This window comes from Centropristis striata, chromosome 18 (assembly GCF_030273125.1).
Source record: "Centropristis striata isolate RG_2023a ecotype Rhode Island chromosome 18, C.striata_1.0, whole genome shotgun sequence".
NCBI classification, from domain to species: Eukaryota; Metazoa; Chordata; class Actinopteri; order Perciformes; family Serranidae; genus Centropristis; species Centropristis striata.
The window spans coordinates 28,766,767-28,781,995 of NC_081534.1; the positions used below are offsets into that span (position 1 = coordinate 28,766,767).

The 15,229-nt window shown below is 37.6% G+C and overlaps 1 protein-coding gene and 2 non-coding genes across 3 annotated transcripts; 2 read left to right on the top strand and 1 right to left on the bottom strand.

Moving 5' to 3' along the window:
- Positions 1–252: 252 nt before the first annotated feature.
- trnae-uuc (transfer RNA glutamic acid (anticodon UUC)) lies at positions 253–324 on the top strand. Its single transcript has one exon. It is a non-coding gene; the product is annotated as a tRNA-Glu (tRNA).
- A 1,920-nt stretch (positions 325–2,244) lies between these two features.
- trnae-uuc (transfer RNA glutamic acid (anticodon UUC)) lies at positions 2,245–2,316 on the top strand. Its single transcript has one exon. It is a non-coding gene; the product is annotated as a tRNA-Glu (tRNA).
- Positions 2,317–3,673: 1,357 nt separating this feature from the next.
- On the bottom strand, positions 3,674–13,979 carry tdrd15 (tudor domain containing 15). Its single transcript, XM_059356245.1, has 5 exons — positions 13,901–13,979; positions 12,202–12,271; positions 5,874–11,594; positions 5,389–5,555; positions 3,674–4,361 (listed from the first exon to the last, which is right to left on the bottom strand). The coding sequence occupies exons 2-5, from the start codon at positions 12,231–12,233 to the stop codon at positions 4,348–4,350; spliced, it is 5,934 nt and encodes a 1,977-aa protein (XP_059212228.1). The 5' UTR covers positions 12,234–12,271; positions 13,901–13,979; the 3' UTR covers positions 3,674–4,347.
- Positions 13,980–15,229: the final 1,250 nt, after the last annotated feature.

Genomic DNA, 15,229 nt, shown 5'->3' on the forward strand with positions numbered 1-15,229 from the left:
GGTTAATTAAAAAAAAAAACGGCCCTAAAGCCCCATAATATGGTGTTTTCTCGTTAATTTTGGACAAACTATCCTACTACATGTATCAACAGACGATAATTGACCCATTTTAATCATTTTTAGGCATTTTAAAATTTGACCATTTTTGACAACAAACGACATACTATGCCTTTTTTTTTCCTTCTCACATTTTTGGAAAACCCAAAATATGGTGTTTTCTTAAAATTTTTGGAAAAAAGTTATACAACCCATTCCCATATGGTCTAGCGGTTAGGATTCCTGGTTTTCACCCAGGCGGCCCGGGTTCGACTCCCGGTATGGGAATTACTATTTGGGCATCTGTGGTTTACAGGTTAGAAATTGGGCTTTTAACAGGATGGTTGCCGGTTCAAATGCCAGGACTGATAGTACAACAACTTTGAGCAAAAAACCAACCCCCCCCCCCACGTAGGTCCACGGTCACAGTAATGCCTGACCTGCATGGTGTGTTCACTTGTGTGTAAAGAAAAAGGATGGGTTGATAATTCTCGATCTTAGATCATATCAACAGATTATAATTGACCCATTTCAAATCTTGACCATTTTTGACAAAAAACGACATGCACCATGAGACTTTTTTTACATTTAGGGAGTAATTTTTGGACATCCCATAATATGGTGTTTTCTCACAATTTTTGGACAAACTATACTACTACATGTATCAACAGACTATAATTGACCCATTTTTAGGCATTTTAAAATTTGACCATTTTTGACAACAAACGACATACTACAGTATGCCTTTTTTTTCTTCTTACATTTTTGGACATCCCATAATATGGTGTTTAATTCCTATTTTTGGAAAAAAGTTATACAATACATTCCCATATGGTCTAGCGGTTAGGATTCCTGGTTTTCACCCAGGCGGCCTGGGTTCGACTCCCTTTATGGGAATTACTTCTTACTTACTTCTTGTGGCTTAGAGGTTAGAAATTGGGCTTGTAACAGGATGATTGCTGCTTCAAATTCCAGGACTGACAGGTCAACAACAGGAGTGCCCTTGAGCAAAGACAACTCTCAACCCCCCCACACACAGCTCCCCTGGCACAGTACTGTGCAGCCTTACCTGCATGGTGTGTTCACTTGGGTTAAATGCAAAGGTTGAATTTACCCATTTTGGCATTGATTAAGCATGATTTTTGATCTTAAATCATATCAACACACTATAACTGACCCATTTTAATTATTTTTAGGCATTTTAAAATGTGACCATTTTTGACAAAAATCAACATGCTATAGAATGATTTTTTTAGTGTGTCATTTTTGCATCCCATAATATGTTTTTTTCATGCTTATTTTTGACAAACTATACTACTACATATATCAACAGACTATAATTGACCCATTTTATTCATTTTTATGGATTTTTAAAATTTGACCATTTTTGACAAAATACAACATTTAAATTTCTTGGCAGACGAGCACCGAGGTTATAGTAGTTTGGGATTTTTTATTAGTTTTAGTTTTAATTTTGTTGTCAATTTTTATTTTCAAATTCAGTTAGTTTTAATTCGTTTTTAATTTTTGGAAAATGCTTAGTTTTAGTTTAGTTTTTATTAGTTTTAGTGTTATTTTTAGTTTTTTGTAATGGGGTATTTGTTGGGTGCCAGATTCAATAAGGTCACAATAAATTTCCTTTGTCTGATCCATCTCAGCCCCACTAAGTTTATTAAGTCATAAAACCAGAGGGATGAAAAAGGTTTCATATCAACCAAAAAGGTTTACGAATGAGAAAAGTAGACGAAAACTAAGAACATTTTCACTATAATTTTAGTTAGTTTTGTAACCACAAAATACAGTTTCAGTTGGTTATCGTTTTTAAAAAACTCTTGTTTTTATTTTTAATTCAGTTAACGAAAATGTTTTTTCAATTCTAGTTTTCTTTATTTTGTTAATTTTCGTTAACTATAATAACCTTGACTCGCACACACACAAACACACACACACTATATATGATTTTTTTTAAGCAGGTCATTTTTGGACATCCCATAATATGGTGTTTTCTCGTTAATTTTGGACAAACTATCCTACTACATGTATCAACAGACTATAATTGACCCATTTTATACATTTTTAGGCATTTTAAAATTTGACCATTTTTGACAACAAACGACATACTATGCCTTTTTTTTCCTTCTCACATTTTTGGAAAACCCAAAATATGGTGTTTTCTTCCAATTTTTTGAAAAAAGTTATACAATCCATTCCCATATGGTCTAGCGGTTAGGATTCCTGGTTTTCACCCAGGCGGCCCGGGTTCGACTCCCGGTATGGGAAATACTATTTGGGCATCTGTGGCATACAGGTTAGAAATTGAGCTTTTAACAGGATGGTTGCCGGTTCAAATGCCAGGACTGACAGGTCAACAACTGCAGTGCCCTTGAGCAAAAAACCAAACCCCCCCCCCATGTAGATCCACGGTCACAGTAATGCCTTACCTGCATGGTGTGTTCACTTGTGTGTAAAGAAAAAGGATGGATTGGATGAGCAATGATGATGGAAAAGATTATAATTGACCCATTTCAAATCTTGACCATTTTTGACAAAAAACGACATGCACCATGTGACTTTTTTTGACATTTAGGGGGTCATTTTTGGACATCCCATAATATGGTGTTCTCTCACAATTTTTGGACAAACTATACTACTACATGTATCAACAGACTATAATTGACACATTTTATAAATTTTTAGGCATTTTAAAATTTGACCATTTTTGACAACAAACGACATACTACAGTATGCCTTTTTCTTCTTCTTACATTTTTGGACATCCCATAATATGGTGTTTAATTGCTAGTTTGGGAAAAAAGTTGTACAATACATTTCCATATGGTCTAGCGGTTAGGATTCCTGGTTTTCACCCGGGTTCGACTCCCGGTATAGGAATTACTTCTTGGGCATCTGTGGCTTAGAGGTTAGAGATTGGGCTTTGAACAGGATGGTTGCTGGTTCAAATTCCATAACTGACAGGTCAACTGGAGTAACTTGAGCAACGACCTCAGCTCCCCGGGCACAGTACTGTACAGCCTTAGCTGCATGGTGTGTTCACTTGGGTTAAATGCAGAGGTTGAATTTACCCATCTTGGCATTGATTAAGCATGATTCTTTTTAATTAATTTTAGGCATTTTAAAATTTGATCATTTTTGACAAAAAAAAAATACTATAGAATGATTTTTTTCAGGTGTCATTTTTGGACATCCCATAATTGTTTTTTTCTCACAAATTTTGAATAAACTACACTACTACATATATCAACAGACTATAATTGACCCATTTTAAGTATTTTTAGGAATTTTAAGTATTTTTAAAATTTGACCATTTTTGATAAAAAAAAATACTATATGACTTTTTTACAGTGTGTCCAGCATCCACCAGATCCTTGGTAATATGGACCCAGTCTGCCAGAACGTCCACTCTCTGAAGATTTGGAGAGTCTTCTGGTATAATCACTGCTGGAAGAATACTTTTGCTGTATGTAAACTTTATATTTGTGTGAATGTAGGTTTATATGTAAGCATACCTTTGAGGCAAAAATTTTCGTTGCAAATTCAAATTTAAAAAAAATCTGGAATTTGCATTAAAAATACCTGCAAGTTCTTCAAAGATCATTTTCAAAGAAAAGCCTGTGAATTGGGTTTGTCATTGGCCTTTACTGATGTGAACACACACCAAAGGTTACTGGTTGAATCCAACAGTCATAAACACAGGACTTTAAGAATAAATAGTTTGACACAACAGCGCACTCCAGTGGTAAAAACCATAAACTGAACTGACTACAGAGAAAATTTCAGTTTTCCTCCTGCCTCTAAATTAACATCAGACCCACTATTACTTAAGAGAACAAAAAATGTTATGCAGATATCAATAAGAATTTAATTTTGCACCTGAAAAGGCCTTTTACATTTAACTCAACATATATTCAACAGAAGGCACTGATTGCAAATAAAACTGAACATCCATCAACATTTATCAATATAAAGAACCCTGTGTGACATTTAGATCTTAATAAAACACAACTGAAAACTCTCTTTCTTATTCTTTTAAGTAAAACAACATAGTAATACTCAAACTAAGTCAATAAAACAATATAAAAATTATTCATATTTAAAAGGTAAATTAAAGGTAACATTTGTCATTTAAAGTGTAATAAATCACTTTTTTGTTCATGCTGGGCCAAAGTGCTAAGGCTCCGTTTAACAAAAATGTCCAACAAGCAGCCTCTCACTTGGATTAATGTGACATCGGGAGGAAGGAAATCTCTGCATCGCTGTTCATTTTAGCAACACGACATGATGAGACTGCCTTCACATCAGAAAACCTGCAACAAAAAAGAACAAAACAAGGACCGTACTGTTACATGTACTGTATGTTGTGCAAAACAGGCAACAATGTTACAATTATGGTGGGGAGTTGTAGACTGATGAATGCATTCATTTACTTTAAATAATTAATATATATATATAAAAGATCTGATGTTATAGAAGCATGTAAATAAAACAGAATGTCATAATTTGCTACTCTTTTTTGCCAAAACTGTCTTTTGTGCAGAACAACACAGTTAAAATGAATTTCTCTGATAATTAAAAAAAGGAATAAAATGGAATTCATATATACATATTTCAGCCTGCTGTTGTCTGATTTTCAGTGAATATTTGTCATGTGATCGTTCAACTCAGCAGAATCATTCATGGCTTCACAGTGTCTCTGAGGAGCACAGACGTTTTAAATGAGACATGTAGAATAAATTGATTTTGACATAAATATCATAATTTTAATCTTAGTTTTTTTACTTTTTCTAACGGAAACCATTGTAACCTATGAGCCGTTCAAGGACTGGCAAAAGGTAAAATTTCCAAGATGATGCCTGTTTTTACAGTTTCTTTTTACTATACATGATGTATTATTGACAGCCTTTTAAAGATCCAGCGCTACATCTACTTTAAGCAACCAGAGCTAGGGACAAGCAAGGATTATGAGTTAATTACCCCCCCACTTGTCACCATTTAACAGACATATTTATGAAACATTATGTTTTGGGCAGTAATATCTTAAGATGTAAATTTGAGTGCTAGCGAGATATTACAATGAAGTTCAGCGAAGTCTATCAAAAGGATCTTTAGGACCACTAGAGGAGTTTTAATATCCTAACAGATTTAGAATTTGGGGTTGCATCATGCACGTAATCTTCACAAATACCTTCATTATAATCACACTACAAACTTTGAAAAAAAAGTGGCATTTTACACTTTTGGCAGCAAAACTGGGATTAACATCCTCCAGCAGTCTACAGTGATCAACATTCACCCCCATGATGCCAATAAACAAAATGTGTTAAAACGTCTTACACGGACTAGATCCAGACACAGAGCTGCGTGACATCTTCCCCTCTGCTTCACCAAGAGACTGAGCGCAGAGATCTGACTTCCCGTCAGAGCCTTCATCTTCCTGGCCACACTCTTCCTCACTGTCAGGGCTTTGAGCAGCAGCTTTACAGGGGCTCGGTTCCTGAAACCTGAAGGTATCAGAAACAAGGGAAAGTTTTATATATTTAGCTTGAAAATGTGCACACATTTCTCTTATCTCTTATTTTTCCTGAAAAATAAACATTGATTTAAACGTGATTTAAAGTGAGAACTGAGTGAGAAATGAGAACTACCTTATTCAGATTTGATCCTATATAATGAATTACAAGTTCAAACAATGACTACAAGCTACAGCACTTGTCGTTAAATAATATGTTGTATATAGGTATATAGGACCAAAATATATTGTCACAGATGGGAAGAATAAGAAGTGAAAAAGTGTAATAATAATTAAAAAGAGAACCTACCTCAGTCCTAGCATGAGGTCTATATAGCCAGCGTGTCCAGCATCCACCAGTTCCTTGGCAACATGGACCCCGTCTGTCAGAACGTCCACCTTCCAGTGTGTTTCTGACACAAACTCTCTGAAGAAGATTTGGAGATTCTTCTGGTACAAACACTGCTGGAAGAACACTGTTGCTTCATCAGTCCACTGTCCATCTCCTCCAACTGGCTTCACCCCTCTCAGGATGCAGGGATATGTCACCTTCGGGATGTTAGTCATCTCCTCAGGGAGTCTCTTCAGTTCGGAGAAGTCTTCATACAGGAAGCATTCGTAATGACCGTAGTCCACCAGGTTTAGAATGGCAGGGTTATCGGCTTGGACAATTTCTGCTCTGCACCACTTGTTGATGGTGTCAGATTTCAACAGACAGCCGGTACCAGGGACGAAGTGGTTTTCAGGAAGAGGAGACATCAGTTCAGGGAGGTTGTCCAACATTAAGGAGACTTTGTTCATGTCGAGAAGCAAGTCCTCCAGAACAACACAAAACTCGAATGGAGTCGTCACTGCAGCAGCAAAGCCAGAATACGATTTGTCGAGATCGGTCGGAGCAAAGACGAGCTGCTGAGGAGGGCTTGTGTCCAAGCTGGATGGTCCTTCTGACTCATTTTGGGTGTCAGTGGGGGACGGGATCACCTCTTTATTCTGCTGCAGCGACTTTGTGATTTGGCGAGGGAGGAACTGTCTATTGATCACTATTTCAACTGTCCAAAGTTCCTCAGCTTCTGAATAACTTACAAACACCAGCTTGAGTTCTTTGCCTATCATGGGTTTGAGAGTTCCACACCACAATTCATGAGGATCCTCTTCTCTGCAGTTCACCTTGCACAAAACTGCAAGGTTCTGGGTTTTTGTCAGCTCACTGCATTGTTGTCGAATTGAGCCACTTGGAATTTCTTCTGTTATTCCATGATCCACGAGGAGGACCTGGCATTTGGCGAGGCCTACATGCTGAACAACAGCCCTGTGCCACTGTTCATCTTCATGTACCTGAACTAAGCACTTGAGGCCTCGTTTGACATCCTCTTCAGCCACCATCTCACACATGTACAGGCTGTCAGTTATGTGACATTGCAATGCTGCAAGAAGTTCACTGGTCTTACTCAGTCTAGCATAAAAATTGCCATTACTTAGAACTGACAGAACTGTGCCATTCTCTGTGTCTTTAACTTTAATATTCTGAGGTATGACTTCTGTGCAGTCGCTCTTTGCTTCGACAGAGGATTTTGAGGTTTTTCTTTCATTCTCGGAATCAACCATGTTTCTGGTGGGTGTCGGATGTGCTTCTAGTTTATGTGGAAGTGTGGCGGGTGATGGTTTCAGCATGAAGTTCTCAACATTAACAGTGGTTTCAGATTTGGTTGGTTCATTCTCACGTATTTCCTTTCTCAGGTAGTTCTCTTCACAGCTTCCCGCTTTCTTTTCCATTTCAGGTGAACACACAGGAGCATCACATTCATTTTCAGTTACATTGCTACTTTCAACAGCTACTTCAAGTGCTGCTTCATCAAGAATCTCAACCTTGACATCCCAATGAGTTTCATGTTGAAGGACAAAATCAACCATGAGAGGTTTCTCCATTACAGCATCAGTGAAGGAAGCATCATTTTCGTATTTACTTGTGTCCAACAGCGAGCATGGTATACTGAATCTTGACTGACAGAGATACTCCTTTGGTATGGAGTAGATCTTCTCCTTCCCCACAACAGCTGAGTTTCCATAGTCCACAAACTCAATTTTAAAACAGGAACTTCCTTCATAGTCCTTCACCGTGGAACGATACAGAGCACCATCTTCCTCATACTCAGCCAGAACAAGGTCATTGATTCTCAAAGACACAGTGGTGGTCGTCAAGGAATCTCTGACTACACTTGAGTTGAGATCTTCCACCATTTTCAAAATGGCAGGTTCATCCTCTGACAGTTGAAGGAAAAAACTGTCGACAGTGTTGATGTGGGAGACAAAACATTTTGCCCTGAATCCTGCGTTGACTTTCATGTTCGGCAAACACAACTGTTGAGGGATCTCTGTTTTCTCAGTATATTGTGGTTGTTCTGAGTTTGTGTCCGTTTCACGATACTCTCTTTGTTGTTTTGCTTGAGTAGTTTTCAGAGGTTTTACAGGAGCACAGCTCTTTGTATTGGCATTATTTTGCTGTTTTACTTGTGTGTTCTTGATCAGAGGTTTCCTGTGAACAGGTATTTTTCCCCGTCTGCAGGCATTCAATGTGGGGGAATATGAGGACTGCACTTTTTGTTGACTCTTGTGATTAACTGAAGTCTTTGCCTTTCTTGTTTGGCAAGTTTGATGTTGTGTCTTTGTGCTGCTCATGTCAAAACTCGCAACTGCCGTTGGTTTTGGTGAAAGACTGAGAACGAGCTCCTTTACCTTCTCATTGATGTTAACATCACCATCAAACAGCTCAACATCAAATGAACCATCTTCTCTCTTTCCAACAATAATGGCTCTCAATTGCTTGTTGAGGATTGCACCATCAAGCCATTCTTTGACATCTGCATAGAGCTCTTCCTTGGACACTGTTGCAAGGTGGCATTTAACAGCCTGCATGGGGATGTACAACAAATCAGCAGAGTCTTTGGGGATAAACATGACATGGGTTTTCTCAGATATGTTTGTGTTTCCATAATCCACAAAAAACACACTGAGATGAAGAGGTGACTGAACAGGATGTGTCATGCCCCTGTACCATCTGCCATCAAAGTATTTTGCCAGACACAGCTTCCTCAGAGCTGCTCTCTTACTGGCTTGCATCATTGTCTTACTCTCCTCTGAGATTTTCATTTTGAGCTCTTCAATGATTTCCGTGTTTCTCTCAAGGTGGCAGTAGATCTCCCACTGACTACCAACATGAGTGACAAAGACTTGTTCTTCATTTCCAGGGCTTAGATTATTTGAAGAGTAAACAAAAGTCTCGGGAAACACTGCTGACACTTGCTTTGTTGAGATTGTCACTTCTTTTGTTAGCCTCTGTTTCAAAAGCAAATTTGTTATGCTCTTTTGGGTTTGGGTGTTGTAGAGTTCCACAACATTGTACAGCCCTTTGGTTTTCACATTCAACTGAGAGACAATCTCACATCTTAGGCCACTGGTGCGCTCATGGACCAAATCTTTCAGCAAATTACACTCCTCCGGACTCCAATTCCCACTGTTCTTGGAGTCAGCAGGTTTCATGAGGTTGTACAGGCTGCACCTGAAAGCTTGTCTTTCCAAATAGACAAATTCTGGCACAATTCCCTCAAGATTGTGCTCCTTGATTTGGAAGGTAAAGCCATAGTCTACCAATGTCACTGTGGCAAGACCATCCTGTCTCTTTATGATGACGGCTCTGTACCATCTTCCGTCTTGAGGCGACTTAGCCACGCAACATGAATCCCCTGGTTGGAGGGGAACTGTGCAAGTTGAGTAATATTGATTAATTCTATACATCAGTTCCTCCAAAGCTGGGACTTTATCGAGAGGCTGGCACCAGAAATCCGATGGAGACTTGACGTAAGAGCAACACACAGCAAAATTACACCCAGGCTCGATGCTTAAGGCTTTGAAGTAAGGAGAGGCTTCGGCCTTCTCAGTTTGATTTTGGTATGTTTTGTCTTCTTCCTCAAAATCCTTCAATTGCTCTTCATTACCATTGACGTCTGATGTCACACTGTCTCTTGCACACTTTGTTTCTGTCAATTCTTTGTTGTTTTGCACCACAGGCTCTATGGCAATGTTGTTCCAGTAATCGGCTTGCTTGGAAGCAATCAGGAGCTCAGTGATACTTTGCTTATTGTCACTTCCCATCTCATAGAGATCAACAACAAATTTGTTTTTTCTCATCTGTACAACATGGACTAGGAGGGCTTTGTTTGACACTGCTCGTCTGAAAAAGTCAGAGGCGGCACTCGTCCAGACATCATCTGAAGGCATGACATTAACAAGAGTACAACAGAAGGCAAATGCAGATTTGCTGGCAAGTGTCTCAGGTATCTTCTTGATCAACATGTGTGGCACTTTTTCAATGTTTCCAAAATCAATAAAAAGAATTTCAGCTCCATGGACAAGAGTGTCTGTCACGACACCTCTGTAGAAATGCATGTCTTTCTCATAAACTGCACAACACAATGTTCCAAGCTCAGGACTTGACAGCACATCTTCATCCAGCTTCACTTGACTAAAGTTATCTGTCAGTTCTTTCATCATTTCTTCAAACTCATCATTGCGTTTCTGTGTTCTGATCCAGAAGTTGTTTGGATTCTGGACATGCTCAACAAACCCCACAAAGACAGAGTCAACATGCACATCTTCTTCTACCAGTGTCTTATCCAATTCTTCACCCATAACTGTCTCATAGTATAAATTGCCTCCCTGAGGGGACAATTCTGCTGTCTCAAAAACTGACTCAACTTTTATTCTCGGAAGCTCTTGGACGGGCTCTGGTTCTGTCGCATCATTATCTTCAGCACCAATTACTGTGATAGAGTACAAGTGCTGTTCTTCATCAAAACTATTAATCTCCACATCTAACACTCTTCCAAGCAAGCCTGCCTGAAGAAAACTCAACTGCTGAGTTTTGACTGCCTCATCACTCAGGGAGGAAAGCGAGCATGGGAATGCCATGATGGGTGTTGAGAAGAAGTCATGTGGCAACCTGTGGACATTGTCAACGTTGACATTTTCAAAGAATCCATAGTCAATGAACAAAACTCGAAGTTGAGAGTTGACAGGGAGAAACTGCACAAAGCCTCTGTACCATTTTCCATCTTTTCCTTTGACTGAGCACAGTAAGCCCAGGTTTTCTGGAGTCTTCTGATTGCGTTCTTTGGTTTGGGACTCATTAACTGCAGCCAGCTTCTTTGACATTACCCAAAGATCTGTTTCCATACTTGTCATCCTACAGTAAAACAGCCCTGGGTTGACAGCAGCAGTTACACGCACTTTAGCACGTGTCCCACAACTCAATCTAGGCCCACAGAAAGAGAGAATATCTTCGTATCCATGCATGCCAAACGTTTTGAAGCAAAATTCAAGTCCCCTTGGCTTTTCAATGAGTAAGTCAGGAGCTGGCTCTGTGTTTTGCTTGAGCGGCACCTCTGTGAGCATCCCAACCAAGAAGAGGAAAGTATCTGTGTCCACGTGCCTCCCGAACCCATGTTTAACAAGGTCAATGTTGATTTCAGGGGCTTCCAATAAGAGCACTTTGTGGGGCAGGAGAGCTTGGATATAACCAGTGACATTTCTACCAATTAGGCTTGAGAAATACACCTCCACCACAGAACGAGAACAACCTTGAAGAGGCAGTACATTTGCAAGAAAGCCGGAAACTATCTTGGGAGGGAGGATGAATAGGTCATTTGAACAGGAAGATATGTGGGTAATGTCAACACTCAAGACATTACCATGATCTATGAGGAAAACATCAAACAAGTCATCTTTTTGGTTCTGAACTCTTCCTCTGTACCAGCGGCCTGAAGCCAAATCTTCAACAAGGCAAAACTCTCCAATATCTACTGCAGCTTTGGTCTTTGGTATGTTCTGTATTTCCCCTTGCAGGATGTTATAGTCGAGATCACATATGGTTAGGTACTGTCCCTGGAAGTGAATCAAGGATGCTTCAGGGTTCCAGTCCAAGTGAGTTAACTTGAGGTCCACTGGCCAAAAGGCACATGGTGCAGATGGACATGACCTGCAAAGTTAAGTAACTTACATTATTAACCTTCAACAATCATTTTGTGAGTTTATGACTTAATTTCTAAAGAATTCACATCCAAGTGAAAATGCCATTGAGTGGGTGAAGTGCGTTTGGGCTACAATCGCTGCCCGAAAAAAAACATTGGTGTAAATGCAGCCTTTGTCACTACTCTCTTTATAGTTAACACTTTACTGTCTACTCTATAGTTAGCAGTAAAATTAGATTTCAGATTTTTTTTTCAGAGACTGAGATTTCTTTGTTATAGCTACAGTTGATATATTGAAAAAATAAATGCTGTAAAAACATGTATGTAATCTTAATTATTCTTAAATTTAGGAAAATATAAAACATAAAAGAGAACAATATATTTAAATGGTAGGCCAATTAACTGTTCTATGGGCAGATTTGGTGTTCTACAAAATTGCATGCCACAGACTTCTCATATGAAAATTTAGAAAGTAATTGAATACAAAATCACAAGAGTATAGAAAAACTTAGAAAGCTTCTACACCAGTTACTAAAACACAAATCAGCCATTACATTAGACTAAAAGTAAGAACATGCAAGCATCACTTAAATTTTTCCACATTGATTTACTCACTTTTGAGATTCGGAGCGCCGCTCTGACTGCATGACTGCAGCATCATTAATGGTCACATCCTAAACAGAACCTGAAAGAAACAGATTGGAGAAAATCTAAATGTACTTTCTATCATTAAAAAACACATTTTACAAGTCACTAGATGTCACTTCACTGCAACTGAAGCCCAATTGAAGTGTTTGATCTTCATCAGCATAATAGAATAAAAGCCCAAAAGACTAATCACTAATTATCTGAAAATGAAACAATTCCTGTACCTAAATTCAGATGTAGTATGATTTAGAGTTTGGGGCACATGTACATGATGCAAAAAAATAACCACACACACACACACACACACACACACATTTTGAGGTTAAAGGTCATAGGTTGCTGTATAAATAAATACTTGAAAAGGAATGCTTGTTGTAGGTGTGCTCCTTGTTTATAATATAGTATCATAACATGACTAGTATTAATTGTTTGAAATCTCTGAAGAATCTCATCATAGTGTACACACCGGTGTCCTGCCAAAAAGTGATTGCCTGCCAGAATCTGATTTCTGGCCGCGGGAGCGCGCACGGCAGCCCGTTGAGCAGTCAGATCTTTACATTATGAAGTTCATGAATGAGATCAAGTCATATTTAGGCAGAAATAACCTTTGAGTAACTGTATCTGGCCTTCAATCAATTTTTGGCAGGTGAAAATGCCTATTTTGTGTTGTAATGGTCCTTTAAAGGGATTCCAAGCTGTCCTGTGAGCTCTAGTGTTTATATTATGAAGCTCATGAATGAGATCAAGTCATATTTAGGCAGAAATAACCTCTCAGTAACTATACTATGCCTTCAATCAGTTTTTGCGAGGTGAAAACTGAAATAGACGTGTCTATCACGTAGTTGCCATGTCTGATTTCGCTACAAACTACACTTTTTTTGGCCACAGTTGTAATAATTACGCAACAACAAACGTTAAGCTTTCGAAGCCAAGTGCCTTTGCTATAATTACATTATAATACTGTTGTGTGTATCTGCATATTAAGACCGTTTAATCCAGAGAAAAGCAGACGTGTTTACGCTACCGCTCAACGGGCTGCCGTGTGCGCTCCCGCGGCCAGAAATCAGATTCTGGCAGGCAATCACTTTTTGGCACGACACCGGCAGTAGCCCCGTGGCCCTTTCAGAATTTCCCCAAAGGAAATTTTCTAGTTATCACTATCCAAACAAATGTACCTTTAGTTGTACCAGACATTAAAATGAACAAGATATTAGGGAAAAGCCGGGTGGTCTTATACTGTTTTCCATGAAAAATATCCACAATAAATACCCAAAGCTGCAACAGTGTGTGTCTTTGCAGTCTATTATTTTGTATTTAATCGTCATGAAAATGACTCGAAAGTTACTGAGCCAAAACTACACTGTTAAAATGCAGAAATGTCGTTTGGTTACATCCACAGACTATAAAAGAGAAGTCAAGACGAGCCAAAAGTGACTCGGCTGCCTTTTTTTCGTGGCGCTGTACTTCGGTTTGACATTCAACCAAAGTTAGCGGCAAACGCTAACAAAGAGCTAACGCTGCTACGCTGCTAAAACTAACGCCGGTATCCGGCAAAACAGTCAAGCTACATCGCGGTCGTTTTTACTTCAGATTATCATCAGTGACTGGTGACATTAATATATTTCAGACTTAACTTTTCTAATTAACATTCATGACCGTGACTTACCGTTTTAGCCGCTCCATGACCCTCCGATTTGCGACCGAACCGTAAGGACCGAACACGTGTCTGACCTCACTTCCGGTTTATCTTCCGTTAATAAAATATAAAAATGTAAAATAAAATAAAAACAATTAATTTATTACTACTTATAATATTATAATATATTCTCATCAACGTAATGTTTTTTAACTTTCTTTCTGACCTCACTTCCGGTTTATCTTCCGTTAATAAAATATAAAATAAAATAAAAACAATTAATTTATTACTATTTATAATATTATAATATATTCTCATCAATGTAATGCTTTTTAACTTTCTCTCTGACCTCACTTACGGTTTATCTTCCGTTAATAAAATATAAAAATGTAAAATAAAATAAACATAATTAATTTATTACTATTTATAATATTAAAATATATTCTCATCAACGTAATGCTTTTTTAAAACTTTCTTTCTGACCTCGCTTCCGGTTTATCTTCCGTTAATGAAATATAAAAATGTAAAATAAAATAAAAATAATTAATTTATTACTATTTATAATATTATAATATATTAAAATATATTCTCATCAACGTAATGTTTTTTTTTAACTTTCTTTCTGACCTTACTTCCGGTTTATCTTCCGTTAATGAAAAATAAAATAAAATAAAAAATAATTAATTTATTGCTATTTATAATATTATAATATATTCAAATATATTCTCATCAACGTAGTGCTTTTTTAACTTTCTTTCTGACCTCACTTCCGGTCTTCCGTTAATAAAATCTAAAAATGTAAAATAAAATAAAAAGAATGGATTTATTACTATTTATAATATTATATTAAAATATATTCTCATCAATGTAATGCTTTTTAACTTGTTTGTTGTTTTTTTAATAAAAAAAATAAAAACCGTATTTAACATCAAATACACATTTAAAGCAACTAACTACATTTACGTAAGCAAATACAATATTTTTCAATCCTCGGTTTACTACCTTTCAGATGGAAATGTTTTTTTATTATTATTATTATCATTTTTTACCCTACTATATTTTTCTGTTAACTTATATTACTAGCAGTGGCCTACTCAGTTACTTTACTCAAGCCTAAATAAAGGTTCTTATGTGTCGATGTAAAAACGCTTATAAAAGTTCAAAATGTTACTCCTATAGTATCAATATTAAATGCAGCCTCCTAAAACCAGTTAACCTAGGGCCTCGGGCGCCATCTAGTGGTTCACAGCCAAAGTATCAAGAATAAATCAACATTTTCATAATTTAATAAAGCTAGTTTATTTATATCTGCATGTGCTCAACAATTCACACACACACACACACACACACACACACACA